The sequence below is a fragment of the Hermetia illucens genome, chromosome 3 (genome assembly GCF_905115235.1).
Source record: "Hermetia illucens chromosome 3, iHerIll2.2.curated.20191125, whole genome shotgun sequence".
NCBI classification, from domain to species: domain Eukaryota; kingdom Metazoa; phylum Arthropoda; class Insecta; order Diptera; family Stratiomyidae; genus Hermetia; species Hermetia illucens.
In genome coordinates this window covers 117,221,969-117,239,735 of record NC_051851.1, presented here as the reverse complement: position 1 = coordinate 117,239,735, position 17,767 = coordinate 117,221,969, and the positions used below count along the sequence as shown (strand labels likewise).

At 40.6% G+C, this 17,767-nt stretch overlaps 1 protein-coding gene across 1 annotated transcript in view; it reads right to left on the bottom strand.

The window, feature by feature from the left end:
• Nucleotides 1–15,857, bottom strand: part of LOC119651280 (protein limb expression 1 homolog) — a 195,818-nt gene extending 179,961 nt beyond the window's left edge. Inside the window, exon 1 of the mRNA XM_038054784.1 lies at nt 14,807–15,857. Coding sequence (XP_037910712.1) covers nt 14,807–15,323 — 517 coding nt within the window. The 5' untranslated portion in view covers nt 15,324–15,857. The remainder of the gene's footprint in view (nt 1–14,806) is intronic.
• Nucleotides 15,858–17,767: the final 1,910 nt, after the last annotated feature.

The window sequence follows — 17,767 nt, the reverse complement described above, 5'->3', positions numbered from 1 at the left end:
GCTTGAATCTTTTATATTTGTCAAACCAACATTTAATAGGAGCAATAATAATTTACTTAGAAAATTTACAAAACAAGTCGGGAAACCGAGAGCTGAACTTTTCAGGCACGAAAGGTTTCGTGTATTGCTTACATAAGTATATTTTAATGAGCATTTGTCCCACTTATACCTAGTTCGTAATATTTCTGCCTTACTTTAGTATGATATTGTCATTTAAAGACTTAGAATGCAAGAAAGTTGTACAAAAGTGACAACTTTGACCTATCATAACTCTGTTAATAATAGTGCGATTTCCACCGAAATTGATGGTATAATGTTCTATATTACTGCATTGGTGATTCTGGAATAACCTTAAGGTGTTCCCAATCAACTTCTTAAAAATATACTTATAATAAATATGGTTATATATTATTCTTAACTTTATTCAAGCAGGTATCGGTATGGACGGTATTTCGGGCCCTAGATACTATGTTCGTGTACCACCATATTTCCTTTCAGATAATTGTTTGGGTTGGGTAGTAGTAGTAGGTAGAAAACCTTAAAAATAGTTAATTCATATTAAGCCTCATACCGCGTTATTTTACAGGATGCCTTAAGTGGGATTCAAATAAGTACACTTGTAATAAAGAAAACATTAAAAACAACAAACAATCGGGACTTTGTTCCTCAGAATTGGGTCAGTTTCATCAGGCGGAGGTACATCTTCAGGTGATTACACTCAAGTAGAAAGAAGTCGGGAGGTCAAGCAGTGGAACCAAGGCCAACATTCGTCTACTGCGAAGATGGTAAAAGTCCCCGCTTAAAAGGCTGGCTGAGGTCAACATATCAGATGCCTGGAAGGAGACAGGCCTTAGTGGCTCAGGTGATAAATGGTATTTTCGCTATCTGAAGAAAGACCTGAATTCAGAGAAGTCCCTTAAGAAGCCGCAGAGCAGAAGTGGGCATTCAACATCTGAGCCAAGAAAGCGAAGAGCAGCGGAAATTAGCCCGTAAAAAAGGAATAATCTCAAGAAACATAAACCCGAGCCTAAGCAAGGGGAAATCTCGGTGAGGTCAGGAGCGAAGGCAAGAACAGCCAGACCCGCCGTTTACCATACTAATGCGGCAAAGAGCATCCGACTGGCCAAATCGCCGACAGTATTTCCTGAACAAACACTCACTCGAAACAGGAAATAATTGAAGGCCTCATCGTTATGGAGATCTATCAAGGATGGAATAAGGAGCTCGAGTTTACCAGCATACGCTGATATACTGAAAAATCAAGAGCTCGCATAATTTTCAAACGAAAATTAAGATACATATGTCTTTCAGAGTTTCTAACTGGAGACCCCGTTGCCGTCCAAGTCTAACAAGAAGGCGGGAGAAGAACTCGAGGAGTAGTTGTGGCATCAAAAGTTTCTCAGGAGACGATACTCAGATCTCACCGAAATTCGACGTTAAATTCTCGAAGTTTTGCGAGGGGAAGGCGCTATCACTTCTCCTCGGCTGCCAATTCTCACCATGAGGTCTGGGGCAGCAACGACATTAATCGTAAAGGTGCCTACCTTCTGCAGTTTTTCCCTAGTTACAAGTTAAAAATACATAACGTAGGAAAAACACCAACATTCGTGACGACCACCACACAAGGGGTACTATACATAACTCTAGGAAACACTCTAATGAGCGACTTGGACAAGAATTGGAGGATGTTCTATTCTGGATCCCAAAATAACCAGATTCGACATTGAGGGCAACTCGGAAGTATATAGAATAATTAGGAATCCCACGAAAACAGACTGGGACTCCTACACAAGACACTTGAGTGACAACATGTCCCATCTACAAGTGAGGTTAACATCAAAAGCAAAATAAAGGTGGAAACAGCGGTAGAAGACCTCAATAGAGTTGACATTGATGCATATGAGGCCCCCTATCTGACGGAACAGGAAACTAACCAGAATGAGAAAGGAAATGCGATAACCCTTCAACCGTGCAGAATAAACCGGGAACTGACAGACGTATATAACAACGCATAGCAACGCGATCAGGGAAGCAAAACGAATCAGCTTCTGGAAATTCTGCGAAGGGATACAACAAACCACAGAAGCAGCCAAGAGTAAATCAATATCTTCTGTCTGTCTGAACAAGGAAGATAAGACATTCACCGAGAATGATAAGGAGAGGTTACATCTACTTCTTAAAACTCATTTCCCGGGGTTCTACCCCATCGTGGAAGGCAATAGTATTCTGCTTAACACCCCAAAAATGGATGGAATAGGGAGAAAGGTAACTGGGAAACTAGCGAAAAAGATATACTTGCAAGCTAGAGTAAGATGGGCAGTGGGAACCTCTAAACCACTGAAATCACCCGGCACCCCGCACTACTCCAGAGTGGCCTTGAAATCATCTTAGAATCTCTTCTTACAGTCGTAAGAGGCAGCATTGTCTTGGAATATACACCAGAGGCATGGAGATAGGTAAAAACCCTAAATCGTTCAGACCAATTTACCGTTGCTAAAACGTTCTAATGCGTAATCCTCTACATCAATGACAACACGCATACGAGGCGCGGAAATGGCACTGCGTGTGTTTTCAGCCATCGATGGAGCGTACGATAACACATCGCACACAGAGACCCGACGCCCAAACGAGTGAGAAACAGGTCCAAGGTAACGTTGATGATATTTTTTTCATTTATAGGGATAAGTGTGAGGATCCCCTATTTGACAAAATCGAAATCGGATTGCGAATCACTCGTAACTGATGCAAGAAAATGGGCTGCCATCAACCCAGCCAAAACCACCATAGTACCATTCCCTAGAAAGCGTAAGCTTAATCACCTGAGAGCATTAGAGTACATGGTATGGGGGTGAACCAAGTAATAAAGGTGAAATATTTGGGAATCACACTAGATCAAAAATTACTCTGAAAGACGCATGCTAGAAGCACTTGTCGGGAAGCTGCGGAGGCTTTGATGACTTGCATTTTCAAAAACTGGATTGCATTTGTATCAGTAGGACGATGAGAAGTTGCCAAACGGTATCCCTTGCGGCCTTCTGAGATTGACTCCTCCCCTTGTTCAATAACGTCTGGACACTTCGAGTTCCAGGCCACATTGAATTAGAAGGCAATGAGGCAGATGATGAGCTGGCCGGAAAAGTCGGAAATGGAAAGGAACTTTACTGGGCGAATTTACCAGAATCCTTGCTGCGCCAGCATAGAGAACAGTGTCGCTTTGATTGCTGCAAAGTTTGGTTAAAATTCGGCTATTAGCATTGAGGTTATAGCAGTTTTGGTCAAGTCACGAGAAGAAAAGAGGGCTCATGAAGCAAATTGAAAGATGATGCAAAGTAAATCATGGAAGATTTTGGGATGTATGGGAAAAAGTATGATAAGGTTTAGGAACTTCTGGATCGACACTATAACAGTGGGCGAACGCTTACAGAGAAGGAAATTGATTGATACATTGATTTTCCCTAGGAGATACATGAAAATGCAAACACTTTCGGAAAAGCGCTAGATACTGTCGGTGGGCTCGAGACTTAGGAAAAAAACCGGCTTTAACTATCAAGAGAGGGTACCCCTTCATTCTTACCCGAAAAGTGAACACTGAAACGTGCAGGGATTTTCATTAGACCTAAAAGACCTGAAGTGACCATCAAGGATGTAGATAAATTTTTGGAGAATCTCCGCATCGTAATGTCCCTTTGTCGGAATAGTTGTGTGAGTCTCCGAAAATCATGACGCCAGAAAAGACCACCTACAAAACGGAGGAGAACCTTGAGAGAAATGAAGAAGCCGTTTAAGGAGTTCAGCCTCGTAGCAAAAAGTAATGTCGTTAGAAAAAGTTCCCTTTTTTCATAAGCATGGAAAATCACAAGGTCTTCATGCCAGATAAGAAGCCAGAACACTGAAATAAGAAGGGTATGTCCGCGGGGAAGGTTTCCTCGATTGTCTCGCTTGTGATTAGATTTGACGGTTCGAGAGTAGAGTCTAAGACTCTTGTTGGAAAGCACGTAATTAAAGGAGGTCTTTCCGATTTTACTACAAAAAAAAATTATTCTTCCCTGGTAAGAGACTTGTTGATCCGGTCAGGGCGAATCTATCTCATGACCCGGGCTTTTTAGCGTCTTACTCACTATCTTAACCCAGATATTTTTGGATGAGGTCGGAGTTTTTAACTTCTGAGGGTAATAACAACACAGAACGATCCCTATATAGACAGGCATTTCCCAATGGGCCTTGTTTGACTTTGGAGGGCGGTAAATTTCGTTTGATAGCTACTAAATAATGCTAGAGAGTATGGCTTTGTTGGTGGATAACTGAATTGTACAACGAAATGGAAGAACTTGAATCATGATATCGGGTGCCCAACAATATCGCCAAATCTGTTTGCTATGCCCTCATTTTTACAGCAAATCCATGCTTGCCCCTGTTTGGAATGCAGATGGGGGGATGTCTCCAGTAAATGCGAAGGAACGTGAGTGCAACGAAGTTGAATCAGAAGCAATTGTTTCTGGTAGTCGCTCGTCGGCTTGAGGTTCTATTGATTGACGAGGTGGCTTGCTCTCCGTTTATTATTGAAATTGCTATCCACAATAATAGCGACATTGAGTAGAAATATTTAGGGCAGAAGGTCAACTATTAACCATTGCGCCAGGAAATTGGAGAAATCTGGCGTCTGGGGACAGTAATTTTAGTTCTTGTAATATTGTCAGCTACTAGTGCTACCGAAATCCCTTACGGGTTTCTTCGTTGTACTGGGACTATTGCACACTCTGGTTCAAACTTTCCAGAAAAACGCAATTCTGCAAGCATGCTGAATGGTGGGCACATATGCGACGGATCCTGTCGATAGCCTATCATTAGTGACCACCAGAAACTTCTCCATTTCTAAGAGGAGACAGGAGGCGGTTGATATTGATGGAAAGGTGGGAATTATGAAGGCTCACGCATACAATGAGTTACATAATTCTACGTCGAATTTGAGGGGAGGGGGGGGGGGGGTCCCCAAACGTGTAAAAAGAGGGCATAATTTGTTTTCGTCAAATATAGTCATGTGGGATATCAAATGAAAAGTCTCGGTTAGTACTTCCCGAAAAAAAAATGAAGAAAATGCCACTGTATTGTGCCTAGGCTCCGAAAATTCCGCACTTACCGATATCTATTTAAATAAAGTTAACAATAGTATATATAAGCATAGCATTCCCGTTAAACGAGCAAATATCATTATTAAAACGGCTCATTATCGGGGATCAGATCGCTGAATTGCAATTGGAATGCATTTACTATGTCAGAATATTTACCCTAGTATTATATGGACATTCAATGACTTGGGTTACAATGAAGTTACAGGAAAGAGGCGAATAAGACCTACTATAACCTTGTCAGCAAAAGTAGGAGTTCCATCAAACTTGGTTATATCATGGTCTATATTACAGCATATACTTAATGATTATGGTATTATCATTATTTGTTTTACACAAAGCCTTAAAAGTGAGCCGAATGCAAATAACGAAATCAGGGGAAAATCTAGCAAAATGAAATTTCCTGGTGTTAGACAACCTTCAAAACTTGCCATGGAAACAGTCTCTGACATTAGAAATTGCAATAGCAACCCTCATTCACTATTCATAATTTAGTTACAATTCGTGATACAAAAGCTCACGAAGAACCCAAATCTCCCAATATGTGATTTACGCCTTTTCCTGTGTCGCGAAATAACAGTCGAGGAACTCCGTAAGCTACTGTACATTTCATAGTGTACATGCTTTTTGCGGAGATCTTCATCTGTTGTTGCTGTATGCCAAAAGCAAATTAACGTAACACTAGGAAATACAGAAGTTGTGAAAGCGGCCATACTGCCTATATGCAGTTTTTCTTTTCAATGTACTTCAAGGCACTTGGCACCGGTAGACTGCGGGTTAGTTAGCATTGGTATGTCAAGGTAAATTTTACCTCAACTAATGAACAAACGGAAAAGGACCACTACCCTGTTTTCATAACATAGACCAAATGATCCAAAAAGTACCACCTTATGGCATCATCGTTTTTGAATCGGAGAGGAAGGGCTTACTTCCCTTCGCAACCATTGCTATTTGTGGTAACATCTGACTCGTCGGAAATATTTACAGTTACACCAACCATTCAACGCGTACCGCAAATTGGCAAAACCGTATAATAGTTTTATTTGCAGTCTCAGCAAGTGTTTGTCCAATGAACGCATCCTCGCGCTAGTTTCAACCAGCTAAAGCATTTGGTGGAAGTTCATAGCTAGGTGTTGGGCTGAAATATCACTTGCAGTTGTGAACCAACGCCATCACTCTGATACTAAGTGGCAATCGGAAGATGAATCATCATAGATCATCACTCTTCTTTTCCTTCAGCCTTTTTCCTGTTCACAAGCGGGGTCGGCTCGTCGCGATCGGTTTCCCCATTTGGCTCTATCGAATGCCGGATCTGGGTGCAATTTTGAGGCTTTTAAATCCCCATCCAGCGTATCAAGCCGCCGGTGTTTCGGCCTACCTTTGGGTCGTTTACCATCTACTTCGATGTTCAGATCAATCTTGGCAAGTGAATTCTCGTTAGCACGAATTACATAACGATACCATCGAAGACGCCTCTCTCGCAACTTTTCCACGAACGGTGCAACCCCATTTCAGATGTGATCAAAACGTGTGACGCATTAGTCCAACGTAACATCTTCGTCTCCATTACCGCAAGACGTCGATGATTGTCTTTTATAGTTGGCCAACACTCAAAACCATAGAGAGCGACAGAACGGACGACATTGCGGTAAATTTTAGATTTAAGATGTTTGTTGATACGTCGATCCCAAAGAACACCAGTTGTGGAACGCCACTTCATCCAAGTTGCGTTAATGCGTGAAGCAATTTCATAATGCAGTTGTCCATGGGCTGATAGTGTTGACCCGAGGTATTTAAATCGCTCAGTTCTGGGCAGATGACTGTCGCTGACAGTGATTGTGCCTGTTTCATGAGGATCGGCCGTCAAAAATTCAGTTTTGTTTAAATTAAATCTGAGACGGTGTTGCATGAGGCGATCATTTCATTTTTGGACAAGCTGCTCGAGATAATTTTTGCTATCAGATACTAGGAAAACATCATCTGCATAAAGCAGTGTCTAAGGCGCAGGACGTTAGATATCCCGTATAACGGTGTCTATAACAAGAACAAAGAGAAGTGGTGAGAGGGCACTTCCTTGATGAACACCAACAGAGACACGAAGCGGTTTTGATACACCCGCCATACTTCGAACTTTACTTTTCGGATCGTGGTAGAGCAATTGAACCCAGCGCACGAGTTTTTCTGGCACTAAGTGTTGTCGTAGAGCATACCAGATGAGTTCGGGTGGCATACGCTCAAACGCTTTCTCTAGATCCAGAAATGCAATGTAAAGAGGGCGATGCTTCTCACGGTGTTTCTCCATGAGTAACCGCGCAGCAAGTGTTGCGTCAGTAGTTCCGCAGGTTTTGACAAATCCGGCTTGATTCACGGTTATTTCAAAGATTTCGCGAATACGGTTGTCTAGAATGCGTTCAAATCTTCATGGTATGGAAAAGTAACCGGATCGAACGGTAATTTGAATATTCTGCTGGACAACCTTTTTTTTTCCATATTGAAACTGAAGCACTTTCTTGCCAGTCAGATGGTGTTCTTCCTTCCTAAATAACCCGATTAAAGAATTCACTGAGCCACAGTGTTGGGTCCCAGCTCTTCGCTTTCCAGAGCTCAGATGCCATGTCGTCAGGTCCTGTGGCTTTTCCCGATTTCATTCGTTTCAGTTCAGTTGTGCTGACATGAAAGTCCTGGGGGGTTTAACGTGAGTACCTGCCGTGAAGGCATAATCCCACAGTCCTCTTCGGACACGGATTAATTTTGGGACCACAATCAGAGTCCCACCATGCAAGCACAGCGGTCCTGGTTTATACGGAGTGCAGGCTCAGCATTCATACCAGTGGATGCGAGTCCTATCTAGCACCTCTGCCGCAACTAAGGAGTACGGCACCCGAGTTGTACAGCGCAACTCCACGCTCGAGCTCCGAGGAGCTCTGCCCGCGATGTAGGCATAACCACAACCACCATGAAACTCCCACTAGGGGGCCAACCGCAAATAACCGGGCCGAGAACACATCGTCCAGGAATTCTCCTGGAGCACAGAGAGAGGACCATCCCGGTTCCCATAGTATCAGATAACCATTGGTGAGGCTTCGTGGCAGAGCCACTTCAGATGAGTAGTATTCTCGTCTTCTATCCGTTGCGGCTCGACGGTTGGAAAACATTTTTACTTCCCGCTATACAAGTTGACTCCAGGTCGAACCGAGACCCAAAAGTATTATATAAAATCCTCTTTCTATTCTGATTGAAGAATTTTCACAACTCCCTTTCAGTTGTTTTGTATTTCCAGCCTCTGAGTTTTACCTATAAATTTTGAGGCTGTTGTTGCCATCTTGTCATATTCAGTGGTTGGTTTCAAGGGTGCATTGGTTAGAAGTGGATGGAAATATAGGATCTACTTTAGCCTATTGTTTTTTACATGAGTTTAACCGGTTCAAGGTTATTAGCATGGAAACTTGGAAGTCATATTAAAACCGATGGATAATCGGATCGTAGGTGGAAATAATGATTAAGAAAACCAGAAAGTATTCGGTGCTATGTGTCTTGTCCTTTTGTGCCATTTTATATATACATGGTATCGTAATAATACTATTAAACGATTGCCGCTGATACAACATATCCCACAGAAACTATAAAACGCTTTATTGGAGTACCGTTCACAATTTTTTACCAAAGTGGATCATAATGGAGCGGTATAAAATGCAATAGTAGTACCACACGTTCGAAAATACTTTTTTCTAACGTCTCGCACTCAATCTTTAGCAAACGTTGAATGGGGTCAGAGTTGAGTATGCTACGGACCTAAATGGCGCATATCTGTAACGTTATCGTCCATTAAACTGGCACGATCGATTGCTCAGATCGAAAGCTCGAACGTGTATCTGATTCCGAACAAGATCACTATTTTCGTTCACAGCAAATCCGTACATATGAGACACTCGGTTACAATGGAATGTGGAGTGCAATTCCTCTTCCTAAATGACTCGATATGGTATTGTATCGATGTCGCCTGTCATGTTGACGATGGTTTATTATCTATTGAGAGGACGCTGCTTTCACCGATATTTTCACACAGGTAAGTGTCTTGTAAAATGGAAATGGTATGTAACTTGTTCACCTTGTATAAAGTCAACCTGGATTTTTAAAAGTAATTTTTCAAGTTGTAGTGTCACAATAAGGAAGTTATTTCGAATGTACATAATCAAGACGAATGTGTAAAGTTGTTTTTATCCTACCTATCCTTCGTCGGAAATTTCTGTAAAATTGTAACGAACTCTGCATTTTTTCCAAAAATATCCAATTACATACATATACATAACATATTTGTGGGAAAGTTAACTGAACTATCCATTTCAAAATTTCTAGATAGTCGAGTGTCAATTACCCAACGGCAAATCACAGTTAAATCAAAACATATTCATATTCGAGTTAGCCGCTTAAATCTTTTGTTTGTGATTGAGGCATGGTACTAGAGCGAAAGTGAATAGATAAATAAAAATACTTATTATATCCAATTTATTCCTAATAGAAGCCAACGCACATTTACGCTATATGAAATATTGCGTTTTTATGGGAGAGCTCAGATCACTCAAGGGAACGTTCTAATAAAATCGAACAGATAACTCAAATCACTATCATCTTTGACACACAATTGGAATCATAACATTCAGAAGTTTCAAAATTGGATTACACCATCTTTATCTAGATATCGCAATGATACGCAATTTATATTTAGATTTCATTCTTGAAACGAATTCGACAGAGGTGTTTTCGTTATGATGAGGAAGGTGAAAGATCCTGACATCGATTGCTAACGCTGTGTTAGTTACGGAACTTGTTAGGCAATTCTCACAGTCCTTTCTGAGCATCTTCCAATCTTTATAAGAATTAAAGGCCAACTAAACTGCAACCAGTAAAAGGATTATTCTCTCTTATTTTGATAGATAATACATTGAAGAGGTACTGTATAAACTATTATGTTGTCTACTGTCGTTTTAGTTTTATAAGCATATTTCAGAGTTCATGTCCCTTTTTCTCAAAACGCAACTTTTGGTGTGCAGGGTATCGTAGCGAAAAAGCTAATGAAGCGTTTGAAACCAAACTGACGGCATAATTGGTAACCACACACACCAAAAATATTAAATTTTGAAACTTTGAGGGGATTTTTTTCAACAACAAATCGGAATACCGGAATCCACTTGTTCCGGGTATAAAAGTTTTGTGTTCATCTCATGCGAGGCCTGCCTACGCACGTTTTTCAATTCATATATAACCAAGAATCGAATTTCTTCATATTATATTTTTTCCAACTGCAAGATATGTTTATGTATTAAAGGTACGTGACGGATTCAAATTTAGATTTTTTGACTTTTTTCAAAGGGTTTATTTTTTGTGAAAGAAGGCAGATATTTGGATGAAATTTTGCCTATATATTGTGATAATGTTAAAGTTTAAATAAAAGGATTTATGAAATTTTCCAGTCTGGTTGCTACAAATTTTTAATAAAATGTCAAAAATTGATGGTGTTAGTGATTGCAGGTCACTGAGCCATAAAAAAAAAACAAAAAATTGGGTTTTAATCAGCCTGAAATTCTCTATAGAATGACCAAGAATTAAAAAATTTCGCCTAAAAATAACGAAATGACGGCGGTTTTTACAATTTTTCGGTTTTTGGTGTCAAACAATTTGTTGTAAATCCAAATATGTAGTACCTATCTCCGTCTCCGAGTTTCATTCTATCACTTTGATTGTGAACTATAACATATTAAAATTTAAAAGCGAATGGTCAAGTGTTTTTTTTAATCCTCCACGCCAACCCAAAAAAAAACGTTGTTTTGAGAAAATCGCGTTTAAAAATTTATTACAATATTTATAGTAGTGAATTTTCAGTACACAATCCGAATCATAACCGGTAAACATAGTTTCCAAAGTGTTTCCTTCTAATTATACAACATGCTAACAAAACAAAAATGTGTAACATATCCATATAAAACAGACGTTTTGAAGAGAAAAGCAGGATACAAGAAGTAAGAGGCTAAAATGCGACTTTGACCTGCCGCACTATATACACTGGCTATTCATTTTAAAGATTCTTTTTCTTAGCACATATTTTCAAATGTATACAAAACCTTAAAAATTATGCTCATCCTAAAGAAGCATTGTCTATTAACGCAAACTGATGTACGCATCTATATTCGCACGTACCTATCTAAATTGATAGCACGCATCTGAGTATTTCCATTTTACTGCATGCGCTAAGGCTTACAAATGTACAAATATAAGTACAAAAGTTGAATACCACTGATATTAACGTAGATATATTTCCCCTTGCATGAAACACTGTCCGGAAAAAAATGTTCGCGGCTAGTTAGTTTCGGTCACAAGATGGAGGCGATCTAATCAAACGCGTGCACCCTGAGGACCAGCGTGACCAAAACCGGCTACAGGTGGCATTTTCCCCTATTTTTGTTTAATTCAAAACTCAGCACGGGTATTAATTATTGTTCGAAAGCACAAGGCTTGCACCAAAACTATTTTCAGCTAATACAATTACTACCGCCATCTAGCGAATAGCAGACCGCCGTTAGTGGATGGCGAGCTCAAAATAATTTGAATACAATGAACATGGAATACAACATTTTTTACCTCTTATAACTTTGTTAGTAATAGTTGGATTGCCTTTAAACATTCCAGAATTGTGTATTTTACTGATACACCCCTGCGTTTCACCCAATATCAGAAAGAAGCTCATGTTCATGTGAAAATTTCTAATTAGGCCCTTGCTTTTATACCCTACATGACTATATTCTGTGAAAAATCCCTTTTTCGCATATATGGGGCCCCTTTTAACCCCAATAAACTGCGGTTCACAGACCACATATCCTCACCAAATTTCATGATAATAACTTCAGCTGCTCCGAAGTAAATCTAGTTGATAAATGGACAGACTGATAGATGGTCCTGGGAGGGGTTGCCAGATCTCCCATCAGACGTGGAATATGCACTTATACACATTTCAGGGTGTGACTGCGTGAGCATGTTTATGTGCAGATAGGGTATTTAGGAGAAGAATACCCGCATGTGGACAAAAATGGCTTTGGAAAGAATATCCAGAACAAGAAACAATTGTGGAAGACGAAAGGAGCGAAAAATTTACGGTGCAGGGACTCGGAACCCCAGTACCGGCGCCTTTTGGGAGCGGGCAAGCAGGCGTTCCGACGACGATATCCCTCGACTGCAGTGCCTCGGTGCTGGATTACTTGGTCATCGTTGCATCGAATACTACAAGCAGTCTGGAGAAAGAGGAATGTAAAAGGAGTACATTACACCTGTTCCAAAAACATGGAAAGATACTTCATGCACTGGTCATTCATTTCCGTATAAAGGGGTGACTATACCTGGTAGGGAGATGTCGCAGGACTTAAGTGTTTGCTCTATTTAGGCTCGACGATCCTACGATTGGTGAAGTGAAAGTCAACGTTGGTGAAAGAAGAAAATCAGGGAAGCTACTGGAAGGCTGATAAAGACGGAAGCGCATAGTGGAAAAAGCAAGCGGAGGAGCAGTGTCAAAATACTGACGAATCATGGTTTGCGCTATTCGAAGGGAAAATAATAGAGTTGTCGGAATTCACAAAGGATAAACAAAATATGCACTAGGCCGTCAGAAACATAGTCCGAGCCATTGGTGTACTGTAAAATAGTGTCAAAGAAGAGAAAAATGCCGCGAAGAAAGCAAGCATCACGCAGGCAACACAAGTGACACCCCCGCAATATCCAAACGGCGGTAAGCTTGAAAGGAGGAATAAAGAGGATGCAAACAATTCTTGTAGGACACGAAAAGGCAAAAAGCCCTCTCATCGGCAAAGGGGAAGGCAAACAAAATGATCAAAATCGTGAGAACAACGCCACCATCTCCAATCGGCCCAAGGGAGGTAAAGCTCCAAAAACAAACCAAGGAAGCATGGGAGAAGGTTGACGGAAAGACATATGCAACACGTAAAGGAAGATTACGGCCCCAAATGAATACTGTCTCGAAAAAAGGTGATATGACATATTTCGGTATCCTTAGGAAGGTTAAATCCGACACGTTGGACCTTGAAATAAGTGTCAGCCGAATCAAACGCTCCCAAAAAGGAGATTTGATGCTGAAACTAGAGAAGTCTCCGGGCTGAAACGGCTGAAAATTACCTCAGTAAGGTGGAGAAGTCCTTAGGAGAAGAGACACAAGAACGGGCCAGAAAGCACGAGATTGTGATGCAATGTAAAGATATTCATGAAATCACGACCAAAGGGGATATCCGTGAGGCTTTAGAAAAGCAGTTCGGACCACTAGGTTTGCAAGATTCCGTAGTCATAGAACCGAGCAAGGCATACGAAGGAACGCAGACAGCAACTATTATATAAGCTTACCAGCTGAAGCAGCGTTCAATATACTGGCGGGTAGTAAAAGAAAAATAGGTTGGGTCGTTTGCCGATTCAGGGAGCAGATGTCCCTCAAGCGCTGTTTTAGATGCCTTCGATTTGGGCATATAGCAGCGAAATGCACCGGTCACTGTGATAGGTAAAAGCAGTTGGAATACTGGAGGCTGGCGGTTCGGGTATTTCTATACACATTTTTCCATCCGTACAGGGCTAAAACCAAAAATATTCCGTTATATTTTTTTCAAACTGCAAATCGTACTTTCATATTACAGTCATAGATATTATGCTCATGCTAAACAAACATGCATATATTCTACATGAATGTATATAAATCGATCGTACACCTATACGTAAAAGCATATGTACAAAGTACGTATGTTGAATATCGCGTTAAAGCTTCATTTATACATACAAATACATAGATATGTCTGCCTCGGGTGATTGATATTGATATATAAATGATTAAAAAACTAAACCGAAATGTCTCCCTGGCACCTCCCATTCATGTCAGCTAGCTTTGTTGTGGTATGGGCGAATTGTGATGATGACGTCACACACGTTGTAAAATGCATGAAATTCACAAAGAATGTAGAAGTTTCACATGCTATAACTTTGTTAATAATAATTGGCTTTTCTTCAAACTTCCCAAAGTTATGTTATCCCTTACGCAAGCGCCACTTCTTCTAGCAGTTTCGTGCTAAGTTTCTAAAATATGTTAATATATACTGACTTTATTTGTGCAAATATCGAAACGGGATGTATTTGGAGTCCTAGATTTCGTTCGGTTGGATAGATTTTGAGAACGAGACCTGTTATATTTTTTGAGGGCCATATTTTGAGCCCTCACTCCCCTATGTTTCACCCATGATCAGTTTCAAAAATTTCTAATTGAGCCTTTTCATTAAATACTCCATGTGGCACATTCTGTGAAAAAAAATTTGGCACGTCCCTTTCGCATCTTAAACTTAACACAAAATGGGGGTCATTTACTGCATGTAAAGGAATCCACAGAACACAAGCTCTCACCAACTTTTGTGATAATCGATCTAGCCGTTTCCGAATAAACCGGGTGTGATAGACAGACAGCAGACCAATGGACAGACAGACATCTACTCGATTCTAATAAGGTTTTGTTTCACACAAAACCTTAAAAACAGGTCAGATAAACATGAGGTCCAAACGCATTTTTACATTGAGAAATATTTGGAGGTGCAATTTGATCAATTTTTTTTCGCCCTGTTTTGATAGAAAAGAAAAATCCAACTCACCTCTTCCATATCCTTGTGTATGCTTTGCAAAACTATTAACAACAGCGTCCACAGCTTCCTTTAACACTTGCTTGGCACGAGCGTCGGGGGCTGTACCTGCTACTCCTGCCGAAGATGGGGGTAACGGTGCTGGTATCTTTCCATTACCCCGCACGCTGGATCCGTTCGGTTTCTTCACGATTCCTTGTTGTGACTGTTGTTGCTGTTGATCGTTCTGTTGTTGACTCTGCTGTTGATTGGATTGTTGCTGTTGCTGTTGATTCACCACACTACCACCACTATTACCATTATGATTCACTACTATTGGATTATTGCTACTATTACTATTATTATTAACACTACCCGGGGTGGATGGTGATGACGTGACGACACTTTTACCGTTATTCACTTTGATGCTTCCCGCGCCGCCCCCAGATCGATTAGCATTCACGGACGTAACGAGATCACTAGCCGCTTTGTGACTCATCATTGAGCTCGAATGAGTCGTCTGAGTTTGCTGAATCGTTTTGAGTGACATGACGGAGTGAATGACTCAAGTGCGGAGAAGTGAACGATTGGATTAGAAGACTCCTGTATTCGACACGGTCGCGATTCCCTACGGTTTACATTTTCAAATCGATTCAACGCACTTACTTCTTGGACACTTTTTTCTCTTCAGAAGAAATAGCACTTATCTGACCACATGTACCTTTTATCCGTGCAATTTACAGATGGATTATGTGTGCTGAGTAAATGCACTTAAGGTTGCAATCATATCCGCGATGATGCGTGTAAAGTTTTCAAACAGCAATCTCGAGGTGATGTTGATGATCTTGTTGTTGATGACCGTAATCAAGACGATGAGGACGCTGCTGAATGCAAAGCAAGAGGGCGAGACTTGCAGAATACATTGACCGGACGTGAGGTCTTTATAGATAAGAGGACACTCGCGAAGGCGGCGAAAAAGATGAAGCTGATACCACTGATGATATAGAAGATGGCGGGGTTGGAGCATGGACATAGAAATCAAATGCTGCTGCGATTTCAGTTCGGATGGAGACTATTTCTTATCCTTGAAAGAAAATGAAGAAAACATAATGATTAGATACAGCTTAGTGATAAAATATTAGTTGATAGCATGAATTCAAGTCGCAGAAATATTAACTCTCCATAAATGCAAATCATCGCTCCACCACCCATACTGTAAGTGTACTGTCAAGGTACACTTCCAATATGAAAGTTCCCAAGTTCCAGGTTTAAGAAACATGGGAGCTGTAGGTCATCGCTACATCTTATAAAGGAGAGACCTGTGTGGAAGTAACAACATTGGCCGATAAATGAGAAAACAGCACAAAAGTTGCGCTAAGAGAAGTAAACGAATTGGGAAAGTCCAGATTAGATACCCAACGTAACGCCTCTGACTTTAACCAACACAAAAGATTTTTGCATACCGAGTTCAGACAATTGATATGGTTGATAAGGTTTTAATTTAGAGGACTGGATGAACGATCTGAAATCTTTCTATTATCAGAGCTGGGTACTACTCAATTTGAATCTCACGTTAGAGATTTCCAAACTATTGACGAATCCTAAAAGGATAGACTGAAGGAATTGAAACTATTAGAAATACAGTTTCCAAAATTTGTATTCTTCTGCTGCAGCATTTTTTCCATTTCATAGTAGGGGTAGTGGCGTAGAGTCGGGAAATTTGGAACCCCCCATCTAGCGCATCAAGCCATTGCTGTTTCGGTCACTTCCCTGTGGGTTTGCCGTTCAAGCCAATATCAACTATAAAGTTTTCGTCAGTTCGAATTACTTGGCCCCTCACTTAATGGGTGCAACCCCATACAAATCGTGGATGCTCTCATTTCGAATGTAATAATAGCGTATTATGCCACCGATCAAACATCTTCGCCACCGTCCCCGGGACGCGCCACCCACTGTTCTTGGTAGTCCGTGAGCATTAACAACTATAGGGAGTAACATGGCAAACGACACTTTGGTAGATTTCGGATTTGATACGTTCGTTGATGTGTTGATTAGAAAGAACCGGAACGCCCTTATACGATTCGCTCTGTTTTGACTTTTTTCGTTTGGGATGGTTTTCGAAAACTCAGATTAAGTTTCAAACCATGTTGCATGAGGCGTTTATCCGACTTATGGATAAATTGCTCGAGATCAACTTTCCTGGGAAATACTAGGAAAGCATCGTCAGCATAGAGGAATGTGAAGAGCGCTGGGCATTGTCTAAGCACGCAGCAGTGTCCTTGACAAAAACAAAGATTAAATGGGGTTTCAAATTCAAATCGAGCGCAATACAAAAGGATTACACCGTGCGCGACCAAAACCAGTCTTAGAAAGATACGATCAGTGTACTAAAAGCAACAAAGGTTCTGTAGAACAATATCCTGCATAATGGAAAGATAAACTCTCTTAAAGAAACACGGAATTCCTGGAAACAATCTTTTGGCTATACTTTTGAGAAGGACTGTGACTGGAACACTGTTTCGAAGTTATACCTTTACATTCGCAGAGGAGCATCTAATTTCATAATCAGAAAGGAGAAAATGGGCCAGTTGCCCCGACCATCATGGAATAATGGATTCCACTGCTTGGTATGCTCCTTTCCTTATTTTCACATATCTAAGCGAATACTGATGGCGATCAAGTTTCTCGTCAAATATTATTTAAGGCCAGAGTATCTTAATGACATGATGCACGTATAAGTTGACAAAAGCTTGAAGCTTTCAAATAATTTCAGTAATCTTTCATGGAATGTTCCCATATAACAGAACAAAAAGAATATTGGCACAGAGCAGCCTCAACTTTTTACTTTTTTTGTTAAAACAAAATTTCCTCGATGCAGAAATTGTTCGACACGCACGTAATTCTGCTCATTAACGAAGATAGGAAAAGGGTAACGATTAATCAGGCTGAGAACTTTGATTTTGTTAGTGTGTATCTCCAAACAGAGGACCATTT